The 12,515-nt window shown below is 41.0% G+C and overlaps 1 protein-coding gene across 4 annotated transcripts; it reads left to right on the top strand.

Annotated features, from left to right (window-relative positions):
* Window positions 1–5,520: 5,520 nt before the first annotated feature.
* Window positions 5,521–11,724, top strand: ATP5G3 (ATP synthase, H+ transporting, mitochondrial Fo complex, subunit C3 (subunit 9)). Of its 4 annotated transcripts, none has more exons than XM_011944002.1 (5): window positions 6,396–6,499; window positions 6,689–6,800; window positions 7,982–8,059; window positions 8,736–8,929; window positions 9,588–10,794. In XM_011944002.1, the coding sequence occupies exons 2-5, from the start codon at window positions 6,762–6,764 to the stop codon at window positions 9,700–9,702; spliced, it is 426 nt and encodes a 141-aa protein (XP_011799392.1). In that variant the 5' UTR covers window positions 6,396–6,499; window positions 6,689–6,761; the 3' UTR covers window positions 9,703–10,794. The 4 variants fall into 4 exon arrangements, with proteins under 4 accessions (XP_011799395.1, XP_011799392.1, XP_011799393.1 ...); XM_011944003.1 differs by having other exon boundaries at window positions 6,451–6,499; window positions 6,672–6,800; window positions 9,588–11,724; XM_011944005.1 differs by having other exon boundaries at window positions 5,521–6,800; window positions 9,568–9,846.
* The last annotated feature ends 791 nt before the right edge of the window (window positions 11,725–12,515 follow it).

Genomic DNA, 12,515 nt, shown 5'->3' with positions numbered 1-12,515 from the left:
GTTTTTGTGTGGAGCCAGTGGATTGGTTTGCAGGCAGGGCCTGGTAGTATTCACCTCTACAGTCCTCACAATTCAGTTATGGCCCATGCCTCCAGCAAGTTTCTTCAGCACAGGTGGACTACACATTCCTGTGGCAGTCACACATTCTCCTCTAAATTTCTCAGTTTCCTTCTTCTTGTAAGTTCTTCTTCAGCCAAGGTTAGTAGCCATGCCTACAGGAGTACCACTGGACCCCTTAGAGTCCACTCTGCTCCTTTTAGGCATCTTTCACTGGTTAATGGGTTTTTTTATGTTAAATTTTCCCTATTCAAATCACAGGTATGTTTTTTGTCTACTGATTGGTCCCTAGCAGACATACCATACCATCAAATAAGGAAGAAAAGACAGATGTAAATTAATGTAAATTTGGGGGGAGAAGGGGCACTTCAGCTGTAATCACAGCCCAAAGGCCAAAGATCTTCAGAGATGTAAGTCTACAAAATTATCTATTAGTTTGGGTTGTGTTTAGCTGCATATAACAGAAACTGGCTTCAGTAACTTAGCCAAATAGAGATTTATTTTTTTCATGTGACATGAACTCCATAAATAGGCAATTAAGGGCTGCTTACTCCAAAAAAAAGTGAAAAATTCAGGTTCCTACTTTCCAGATTCTCCATCCTTAACGTGTGACTTTTGTTCTTGTAGTTGCAATATTGCTGCCTCCCATCCAGACATTAGATCTGTATTCCAGAAAGAAAAAAAAAAAAAAAGGTAATGGAAAAGAAAGAATGATCCCTTTGAATCTATCCCTTTTCTGCACATTCTTAGGGGCATCACCAAGTAACTTCAACTCATATGTCATTGACCATTCCTAATCATAAGGGAATCTGAGAGGCTCAGCATTTTTTAAACTGTGGACAGATCTCTGTAAGTAAGAAAAAAAGGAGAGAATGGATGTTGGATAGGCAACTAGCTATGTCTGCCACAAATTGAAAAATTAGGAAATTACTTACATTTGAGATGGGCAAGAATTAGTAGAGGGATTTGATTTCATTTCCATATACTTGTTCATTTTCTTTTCATGTAAGTAGTCGTTTTATATTAATTATACGCTATGACATACAATTGTTTTTTCCTCAATAACTAGCATATCTTACCAGAAAAGAAGGACAGAATAACATTTATTTTATTAGGACATTGTTTTCATGTAACTCGTTTATAAAGTTTAGCCTAGACCTAAAGAGGACATGGAGACATACATTTACTCTTAGTTTCTTACTAAATTATTTGTGGCCCGTTTAGTAAATATTCTAGTCCACTATACTAGATGTCATTAAAGTGGTTAAATAATTTGTAGAACAGTCAAAAATGAAGTTTAAGGACAAAATTTTCTACACTAGAAATTGATTAGCAGAGTAGGTAGTTAGTTGGTAGATCTGGGAGTGTTAGGATCTATTTAAGAGATACCTAGAAATCTTTTCTATCCGAATCATGCCATCTTTCAAGTCCTAGCTCAAGTTTCTCTTCAGTAAGTTACTTTCTGACCAGGACAGTCCCTTTTCTAATGCAATTTCCCTTAGTGCATCACACAACTTTGTCCTGGAATGTGTAGTAATTTGTATTTTTCTCTAATTTTTTATATACATCAGTCCAATTTCTCATATGCCCCAATTATATTGGAAACTCTTACCTTTTCCCTGTGTCCTCACAATGTTCAAAGAAAGGGCATAGTATTGATTTGAGCTAACCTCAGTTGAATGTCCTATAAAACTAGTGCAGGTTCAGAGGCTTTTTTTTTCAAAGAGAAATTGATAACAAATTAAAGCCAACAATAAGACACAAAAGCTTTTATAAGAAAAACTAAATATAATAACAGCCCGGAATATTTTAAACTTATATTTCTGATTTTCATTTCAACAATTTTTTTTAATAACACCAGCATGAGAAGGCTGGTGAAACTTTTGCAGGCTATTAATGTTTTTTTAAAAAAAATTTAAGACAGGGTGTCATTTCCATCACCCAGTCTGGAGTACAGTGGTGTAATTTTGTCTCACTACAACCTCCACCTCCCAGGCTCAAGGGATCCTCCTGCCTCAGCCTCCCAAGTAGCTGGGACTACAGGCGTACACCATCATGCCCAGCTAATTTTTGTATTTTTTGTAGAGATGGGGTTTCGCTCTGTTGCCAGGTTGGTCTCAAACTCCTAAACTCAAGTGATCCACCCACCTTGACCTCCCAAAGTGCTCGTATTACAGGCCTGAGCCAGCATACCTGGCCTAAAATATTCAAAAGTAGATAATTTAAATATCTTTCCATGTAGTCAGTTGGAATTACCTCACTAAAGTTAATGATAACAATCCTACTATACCTCAATACTTCAAGGAAAGGCAGTTAGTAACCAAGACCTGGGCTTCTTTCTATCTGGTTTGCTATGAGCTACACTTGGAATTTTAAACTGAAATTCCCCATTTTAAGATGCTGCTACTGGATGGATGCAGTGGCTCATTCCTGTAAGCCCAGCTCTTTGGGAGGCCGAGATGGATAGTTTAAGCCTAGGAGTTGGAGACCAGCCTGGGCAACATAGGGAGATCCTGGCTTAATAAAAAATTTAAAAATTAGCAGGTGTGGTGGTGCATGCCTGTAGTCCCAGCTACTCAGAAGGCTGAGGTGGGAGGATTGTTTGAGCCTGGGAGATCGAAGCTGCAGTGAGCTATGGTTGAACCACTGCACTCCAGCTTGGATGACAGAGCAAGACTTTGTCTCAAAAAAAAAAGAGATGCTGTTACCTCCACATGGATCTCAAAGAAGTAGTGAATATTTAGCAGTGTTTCCTGTTTTAGTTATCTATTACTAAATAGATATTAGCACTTCATAATAAACAACCCTAAAACTTAATAGCTTCAAATGACAACGTTTCTTTTTTTTCTTTTAGTACCAGAGTCCATGAGGCATTTTATTTGTGAATATGTATTATATTGCTAAAAAAAGAATCCCAGGATTTCCCCTCCTGTGTGTTTTCTTCTGGCTTCTTCATGGTTCATGATACCAGCTGAGGTTGTCAGTACAATGAAACCAAACTAGAGGGATAGAAGTAGATTATTCTGACATTTTTCCAGATGTTTGAGTTGCACATCAAATCTGGGACTGATAACTCAACACTTATTTAGCCTGCCTGTGAGGTTCACAACAATTTTTCCCAGTTCTGTGATCATCAATGATCTCAAATTTGCCAATGTAACCATACTTCCCCATCACAATGAGAAACCGGATGATGATTTTGGAGCACAGCCTAGTAAGAACCTGGCGTTTGCCTCTCCTTTCGGCATTGTTGATGCTCTTGAGAGCATCGGGCAGGACATTCATGTGCACCATTGTGGCGACACAAAAAGATAGCGGAAAGACCCAAACGACAACCCTTTCTTTGTTCTTGACACTGTGGGTCAGGAATTTGGGTAAAGCTCATTTGGATGGCTCATTTCTATTCCTTGTAGTGTTGGGAAGGCTTGACGAGAGCTAGAGATCCAAGAAGGCCTCACTCATATGTGTTGGACACCTCAATTCTCTTTCTCCGGCCTTTTTTCTATCCAGGTGGTTTCTGGACAGGGCTATATTTGAGAGTGATCTGTCATACTTCTCTTTACTATCAGATTCCTATCTTCATCCTGCCATCGTCACTCAGACTATCATAATCACCCAGTCTTATCAGATATTGCCAAATTATGATGTCATAACTTACTATGATTGTCCCCACTGTCCATGAAAAAACAAAGAAAGGATTAGATACTTCTCAGGGAGTTCCCTGTTCATCTTTAGGGCCTCACTTTAGTCCTCTCATAAGGTACTTTTTTCTTCAAACTTCCTCAGTGCAAATATCCACCCTCAATCAACACTGGTTGGTGTTACTCCAATTCACTCCCTTTTTCTTTTTTTTTTTTGAGATAGAGAGTCTCGCTCTGTCGCCCAGGCTGGAGTGCAGTAGCACGATCTCGTCTCACTGCAACCTCCGACTCCCAGGTTCACACCATTCTCCTGCCTCAGCCTCCTGAGTACTGGGACTACAGGCGCCTGTCACCACGCTTGGCTAATTTTTTGTATTTTTAGTAGAGAAGGGGTTTCACTGTGTTAGCCAGTATGGTCTCCATCTCCTGACCTCGTGATCCGCCCGCCCCGGCCACCCAAAGTGCTGGGATTACAGGCATGAACTACCGCGCCCGGCCTTCACTCCCCTCTTTCTCTTTTTGAGATGGAGTCTTCCTCTGTCGCCCAGGCTGGAGTGCAATGGCGCCATCTCGGCTCACTGTAAGCTCCACCTCCCGGGTTCACGCCATTCTCCTGCCGCAGCCTCCCGAGTAGCTGGGACCACAGGCACCTGCCACCACGCCCAGGTAATTTTTTGTATTGTTTTTTTCTTTTAGTAGAGACGGGGTTTCACCGTGTTAACCAGGATGGTCTCCAATCTCCTGACCTCGTGATCCCTCCGCGTTGGCCTCCCAAAGTGCTGGGATTGCACGCATGAGCCACCGTGCCCAGCCACTCCCCTCTTTCTATAATGCAAATCTTAGGATGCAAAACCAAGCAAAGTCTGAGTTAATCTATCTAGAATAGCACCGTGGAGTCACAGCCATGTTCAGGCCTCTCCACAGAACAGACTAGGCTGGATTTCGGAACCTATGTCTCTCCCTGCCATAGCAAGTACTCCATATGCAACTTGGAAGCAGCCACTATGGATCTTGGCTTCTTTCTTGCTTCCTCCTCAATAGTTACTGCCACTGATTTAGTGCTAAAGAAATAGGAACATCATTTAAAACCATCTCTACGGGCCGGGCGCGGTGGCTCCAGCCTGTAATCCCAGCCCTTTGGGAGGCCGAGACGGGCAGATCACGAGGTCAGGAGATCGAGACCATCCTGGCCAACATGGTGAAATCCCGTCTCTACTAAAAAAAATACAAAAAACTAGCCGGGCGCGGTGGCGGACGCCTGTAGTCCCAGCTACTCGGGAGGCTGAGGCAGGAGAATGGCGTAAACCTGGGAGGCAGAGCTTGCAGTGAGTGAGCTGAGGTCCGGCCACTGCACTCCAGCCCGGGCGACAGAGCGAGACTCCGTCTCAAAAAAAAAAAAAAATCTCTACGCATAAATCCACTTAGAATAATTTTTTCCCCTAGAGGACATATTATTGAAGTACAGGGCTTTATTGTTTATTCTACTGCAGACAACACAGGACACCATGTTCTTCAGGTTAGAATTGAGTACTTGAGAAACTATATGAATAATTGCTTGTTGAACTGTACACGTGAATTATCTCTATTTTCCAGCTAACGACTGAGCCTAAAATTATTAGTGTTTTTGTAATTTTGAACCATGTGCATTTGAAGTTGGATTAGTGACAAAGTCTTATTCATTTTTCAAGTGTTAGTTCTGAGGGCTTCTCCTCAGCGTTGCTGGTAGATAATACTGCACCTTTGTGCTAATGAGTAAAAAGCTGATCCTCTGGGTTGATGTTGTCTCATGCCAGGGCTCTAGGCAGAGTGGGCTGGTGTTCAGTCCCCAGCCATCTTCTTAGCAGGGCATTCTAGATGTTTAATCTCTTATGTTGACGTGTTGATATCACTTCCATTAGCCATTTGTTAGAATTACTAAATTAAATTTACATAATTCAAGGATCTAAAAAGACCAGAATTTCAGTCAGAGTCATTTTTCTGAGATATTTCTGCATTCCTCTGAAGAAGATAATTTGTTCAAACTTAACAAAAACAGGTGTTAAAATTGAGTAGGTTTTGAGAATACTCAGACTTTTTTTAGTCTGAAGCCCTACATGAAATACATTACAATCCCTTAAATCTTCCAATCTTAGGGCTAGAATAAAAGTTGAGCACCCCCACTTTACCCAGAGGAAATTTTGTGTCCCAGATGACAAAGCTCTTAGATCTACTCATTTGCTTATGGCTCCACCAGTACTTCTAGGTCAGGCCCTCTTTCACCTGAAGGATTAGCCATACTTCTGGAACCATTTTCCAGGTTCCTTGAAATAAATACCTTCACTCTGCTGGGGACCCTAGTTTCCTGTTAAGTAGTAAATGACCCTTCTTTCCTCCCGCTAGCCACAGTCCTATTTCACAGAGGAAGAGAATGACCAGCAAAATCAACTACTACAGAGAAGTAGCAACTGATAAAAGGCCAAATCTTACAACGTGAAGAAAAAGACCCACTATCCTGCAGTCAACTCATATCAAAAGTTAATCTGTTTAGTCCTCTCTGCCAGGGCTAGTCTACAGTTTTTCTTTTTGTCTCCCTCTTACCACTCACTGCCTGCCCAATCACCAGGTGGTTGTCGTTGTCCTTCCCGGCTAGTTGCCAATAAAGTTGTTACAAAGTGACCTTGACTAGCTTCCTTGGTGCACCCGAAACCCCGCCTTCTTCATCCGGGTGCTGCGGCACGAATAAGAGCTGGACCGCGCTTGCGCGCTCAGTCCCATTACTTCGACCTCTGCCGCCTCCTGTGCCGCCGCTACCTCTCGGGAAGGTAAGTGGAGGGCACAGGGAGCCCGGCCTGGTCAGGGCGGAGCGGCGCCCAATAGGGACCCATTCATTGTGCCCGCGCCTCACTGGGCACTGGGCCCAAACTGACGGCGTGCACGGGAACCTGCGGGGCCTGGGTGGGAAGGACAGGCCCCTGGAGGGCACTTGACCTTAAGCCTCTTTCCCTCCGCAGAGAGGAAGAGGGAGAGGAGCCCACGTCACCTGTCACCCAGTATCTCCAGCCGCGCGGTCCCGAAGAGTGTAAGATGTTCGCCTGCGCCAAGCTCGCCTGCACGCCCGCTCTGGTGCGTAGCCCAGGCAGGGCCGGGGGGATTGAGGGCTGGGCCGCTTGTCCTGGAGCGTCCATGTTGTTGAATGGGGCAACCCTCAGGCGGGGCACACCGCCCTCCGGGAACGGCTGTGTCCTCACCCATTAACCCATTGCCGTTTTCTTCCTAATCTTAGGGCATCTCAGCCTTCTCGCCACTAGGGCGAGGCAGAGCAGCCGAGGCCCAGCTGTCAGGCCTCACTCGGTGTAGGTCAAACTCTCCTGTCCTTAGACCCGGAGCGGCCCTTTCCCCCACCTCCTCTCAGCTTCTCTGTTGGATTGGGGTCGACGCGAAGGTTGGAGTACTGCAGAGGATGTAGGGGGCTGCTGAGGCCTAGTTCACCTCAGCAGTGCTTTCCAGTGCCTGCCTGTAGGTCAAACTCGTTGCTGCAGAGGGAGGGACTTTGCCTTTCCGTGTGGGGGCGGAAGAAGGTGGTGGGGGAACGAGTCCAGAGTCTTTCTTCCTGCCTCTGGAGTATTATTTTCATAACAATTTTGCAGGCTTTAAGTGAGTCTAAATCTGGAGGATTTGTCTTAGACAATCAGATCTTGGTTCTGAAGGGTTTTTCTATGACCTTAGTTTATAGACACTCAAGGGCAGAGAAGTTGGACCGGAATATGTCCTTATGGTCAGATATTTCACAGATTATTCTTAAACTGATGTAGAATTGCTTAAGTTCCTTTTTTAGACTCTTTTTTTTAATGATTAATGGTCATATAGAAATATCTTTGAAATGGTCAGGGCTTATTTTAACTGCTGGGCTATTTTGAATGATGAATGTTCATAGTGACACTACTAATATACTTGTTGGTCCACTTAAAATTGCCAAAGAATGTGTGGTATTTATTGCTTTTTTCTGACTTGACTTATGGCGCTACAATAATGGAAATGTCAAAAGCAGTTCTTACTCTCTTTGTAATTAATTGTTATTAGAAATTTTATTTAAGGTAGCAAGCTTTACAATTTCATTAGCATGAGACTTTATTAAAATTACTTCATGTATTAAAAATGACCAAACAGCGAAGAGTCAATTCAGACGTCTCTGATTAATTTTTACTGCTTGCTTTTTTAGAATTCATGGTACCAGAAAAGTCGTTGAAATCTTACCTGTATTCTTTCTTAATATTGAAATTCTTTTTTTTTTTAATCATTAATAGATCCGAGCTGGATCCAGAGTTGCATACAGACCAATTTCTGCATCAGTGTTATCTCGACCAGAGGCTAGGACTGGAGAGGTAATAGTAGCAATAATTGAAATTAGATAACACTACCAAGTAAGAGTAGGGTTTTGATTAGAGTGAAGGAAAAAACTTTATAAGAGTTTGAGGGCAATTCTTTTCCACCCTTTTATCCAAAAAACTAGATGAGCCAAGTAGAGAAATTTCTCTATCCAAAACTTGACCAAGAAATACTGTAGTACTTATATTCAAGTCTTATCGATTTAAGTTGCCTATATTTAAAATTATAATAGCTACAGTTATTGAAAACTCTGCTCTATTGGGCTGGATGCGATGGCTCACACCTGTGTTTCTAGCACTGTGGGAGGCCAAGGCGGGAGGATTGCTTGACCCCAGGAGTTCGAGCCTATAGTGAGCTATGATCACACCACACTATACTGCACTCCAGCCTGGGTGACAAACCAGGTGAGACCCTCTCTTTAAAAAAAACAAAACAAAAAAACCCTACTTTAAAAGCGTATTTATATATGTTGTTTAATGTTCAACACGCTTTTAAGATGTAGATTTTGTTATCCCTATTCTGCAAGAGTGAGATTATTCTAAGCTCTTGATTTGCCTCTTTACACTCAGCTACAAAGTAAAAAAGTAGTTATCATTTTGACAGTATGATACTTAATTAAAATAGCTACCTGTGATTACTGATAGACCTTTACCTTTATTTTCTGTTTTCTAGGGCTCTACGGTATTTAATGGGGCCCCGAATGGTGTGTCTCAGCTAATCCAAAGGGAGTTTCAGACCAGTGCAATCAGCAGAGACATTGATACTGCTGCCAAATTTATTGGTGCAGGTGCTGCAACGGTAGGAGTGGCTGGTTCTGGTGCTGGTATTGGAACAGTCTTTGGCAGCCTTATCATTGGTTATGCCAGGTAATCATTTCTATCCCTAAATAAGTAAGTTTAAGAGCATGCTTGCAATAGTTGGAAACTTAGCTACTGAAATAATAGCTACTTTGCATTAAGTGCTTACTCTGTGTCTTGCATTACATTTAAAGGGCTTTGTATGCATTATCTCACTTAATTCTCATAACAGCATTTGGGGTATTATGAGAATAACACCTATGAAGGTCTAGAGACACAGAGGTCACATTACGTGCCCAGGTCATAGCTAGTAAATATCAGAAAATGAATTTTAACTACATCTGACTTAAGAGTCTGCATTCCTCATTGTTAAACTATTTTGGGAATAAAATTATTAGAGCACATTCCTTAAAAGAATCAATTTATTTTATTTAAGACCTAAACTGTCAGATCTTAAAAGGTACAGACCATATTTTCAGAGGGATAAGAATGTCAGAACCCATCAAAATGAATGAAAAGTAACCATTTATATTGAGAGACAGCCCCCTACCTTTACACCATATTGTCAGAATTGAGGAGACTAGTATAAGAGAGATCTAGGCAAATACTCTTCCAGCAAACTTTTCAGTTCACAAAAATCCCCACACTAGTAATCAGATTCTTTAACGTTTACCAAACATGTTGAAACTAATATTTCAAAGTAACAGTCATATGTGGTCTCTTTTAGAAACCCTTCGCTGAAGCAGCAGCTGTTCTCATATGCTATCCTGGGATTTGCCTTGTCTGAAGCTATGGGTCTCTTTTGTTTGATGGTTGCTTTCTTGATTTTGTTTGCCATGTAACAAATTACTGCTTGACATGTTGGCATTCTTATTAATTACGGATGTAATTCTGTGTATCTTACTGTGACTCCGAAAACTGTAGTATTGGTGTCATGGAAATGTACGTTATTTCCAAAGTCATTTCATTAAAGATGAAAACTTTAATTTCTTCTGTGATTTGTACTTACACTAAGTTTAGATTATCACAAAGAAGAATGTGCATTCAGACAGATGCTGTCCAATTCAGAGGAAGCTACAGCAGTTGCTCCACTGATGAAAATATCCCAATGTAATTTTTATGGGAATTCTTTTATATAGTGTTCTGCATATTGTAATTCATAGGGCTTTTGTTTATTCATATAAAGGATAAATATTTGGGTGTTTTGAGCTTCTATAAAATATGGTTAATTAAAGATAGTTAATACTCAAGATGGTCTTGTGTTTTTAAGGTCTAACATCAGTTAGAATACTTCAAATCAGAATCACCTTCCAGGCGGTTGGTTCTAAAAATAAATCACGTTAGCTTTTTAGGAAATGAAGCCTTAAGCTGGGAGGTAATGTGATTTTTGTTTTTCAGTAAGTCTCACATTAAGCAATTGTGTGCTTATAATGAATCTTCCATGTCTTTTCAGAACAGGTTCAGTCCAACTAGCAGGTAGTTTCTTACTTGAACAAGACTATTAAAAACCAAATATCAAAAAGTAGACTGAATTGGCTAGATTTTTACAGCCAAAAGTTGCTGTAAGGCAGCGTTTATCACTGTTGCTAACCTGTTTATAGTGGGAGTCTTGGGGATGATAGCTGGTTCAAGAGTATTTTGCTGCTAATACTTTATGTTGCTTCTTGGTCAAACTTTTCCCATTCAAAGGAAGGCGGTGCTACTATAGACAGTTTTTCCCCTAGCAAATGTATTGTACCATAATATCTATCATCCAAGTTTCAGGGTTTTTTGAAAGTTGATAATTAGGAAAGCGACATTTTACTTTCTTTAGTGCCCTTTGCCTGTTTGATTTCCATTGAGAAAGAGCAGTTACCAAAGTTCCTCAAGTGTGGGAAGACCGCCTCCATCAGAATCAGTGCTCGTTGAAAAAATAAAAATCCCTAGGTTCCAGACCTACTGAATTGGACTCTTTGGACATGAGCCTCAGCAATCTGCATCTTTAAAAAGGCTTCCCAGGTGATTTTTGTGCATACTGTTTGAGAATCACTAAGTTATACATACGTTACCTTCTATAAAGTGAAATGAGGCCCAAAAAAGCTAAAAAGGTAGAGCTGCTGCCACGTTTTTAGTTGATTCATCATCTAGTCTATATTACCCAAAAGAATTAGAAATAGGTATTCAAACAAAAACCTGTATACAAGTATTCATAGAAGCACTACTTATAAAAGTCAAAAGGTAGAAACAACCAAATGTCTATCAGCTGATGAATGGATAAGTAAAATACATCCATATAATGGAATATTCCGCCATGAAAATAAATGAGGTACTGATACATACTGAATAAATGTGAGTGAACCCTAAAAACATGCTAAGTGGAAGAAGCCAGCCACATGATTCCATTTATATGAAATACCCAAAATAGGCAAGTCCATAGTGACAAAGCCAATTAGTAGTTATCAGGAACTAGGGAGATGGGTGAAGAGGGAGTGACCGCTTAATGCGCATGGGGATTCCTTTTAGGATTATGAAAATTGGACGAATTACGGCTGATCTGATGGTAGTGGGTTATCAGAACTTATTAACTTGAGTGTCATTAAAGTTGGTATATAGCCCCTCACTGCTAAATCTGGCTTAAAAATTTTTTTAATTTTGATGAATTAGTGGTGATGGTTGCACAACATTGTAAATATACTATAATAAATATCACTGAATTGTACACTTTAAGGTGGTTAAAATGGCAAATTTTACATGTCTTACTGAAACTAAGTACTGTACTATGTAATACAAAGTACATAGTATAAAATTTTAAAAGTGATAGCAAATTGTTGAGATTAATAGTCATCTATTCCAAGTATATTTTAAATAAAAACAGTCTTGGTAAAGACCTGTTCTTGGTGCTGGTTTTGGTGGTTGAAAAGGCTTGAAACACTGATTCAGAAACAGGTTTCTTGTAAGAGATGTCCCAGCTGAGGGAATCTCCCAGAATGAAAATGGACTAACTGAGCTGTGGCTGCATAGTCTTAAGGCTACTGAGAAAACAATAACAACAAAAAACCACACACAATGACTCAAACTTTATAGAGGGGAAAGGGCATAGTGCATCAGAAGTTTAACATCGTTGATTATACATCCTTTTACTTAATTTTTATTTCTAGTAACAAAGTTACGACATTGAAAGTACATCACTGGGCCGGGCGCAGTGGCTCACGCCTGTAATCCCAGCACTTTGGGAGGCCGAGGTGGGCGGATCACAAGGTCAGGAAATCGAGACCATCCTGGCTAAGACGGTGAAACCCCGTCTCTGCTAAAAATACAAAAAATTAGCCGGGCGCGTTGGCAGGCGCCTGTAGTCCCCGCTACTCGGGAGGCTGAGACAGGAGAATGGCGTGAACCCGGGAGGCGGAGCTTGCAGTGAGCCGAGAACGCGCCACTGCACTCCAGCCTGGGTGATGAGCAAGACTCCATCTCAAAAAAAAAAAAAAAAAAGAAAGTACATCACTGGAATGCATCTACTCCTAGCAGAAATGTTTATTGTGCACCATTTTTATAGAAAGTACTGCCTCAGCTTATGAGCTTTGCAAACAAATATTAACGCTAAATGCTTTTTACTGACTTCTTCGTTTCTGAACAGAAGCTGATAAAGATACTATTTTTCTGTCAAACTTGAAATGGA

The sequence above is a fragment of the Colobus angolensis genome, unplaced genomic scaffold (assembly GCF_000951035.1).
Source record: "Colobus angolensis palliatus isolate OR3802 unplaced genomic scaffold, Cang.pa_1.0 Scaffold224, whole genome shotgun sequence".
Classification (NCBI taxonomy): Eukaryota; Metazoa; Chordata; class Mammalia; order Primates; family Cercopithecidae; genus Colobus; species Colobus angolensis.
The sequence above is the reverse complement of the archived record's forward strand: the minus strand, read 5'-3'. Positions and strand labels throughout refer to the sequence as shown.

Bases quoted from the DNA above. Each gene is read 5' to 3' on its own strand.
- ATP5G3 (XM_011944003.1), top strand. From the start codon at position 6,762: ATGTTCGCCTGCGCCAAGCTCGCCTGCACGCCCGCTCTG. The intron at 6,801-7,981 runs GTGCGTAGCCCA...AATCATTAATAG, and splicing joins TCGCCTGCACGCCCGCTCTG to ATCCGAGCTGGATCCAGAGT. The intron at 8,060-8,735 runs GTAATAGTAGCA...TCTGTTTTCTAG, and splicing joins CAGAGGCTAGGACTGGAGAG to GGCTCTACGGTATTTAATGG.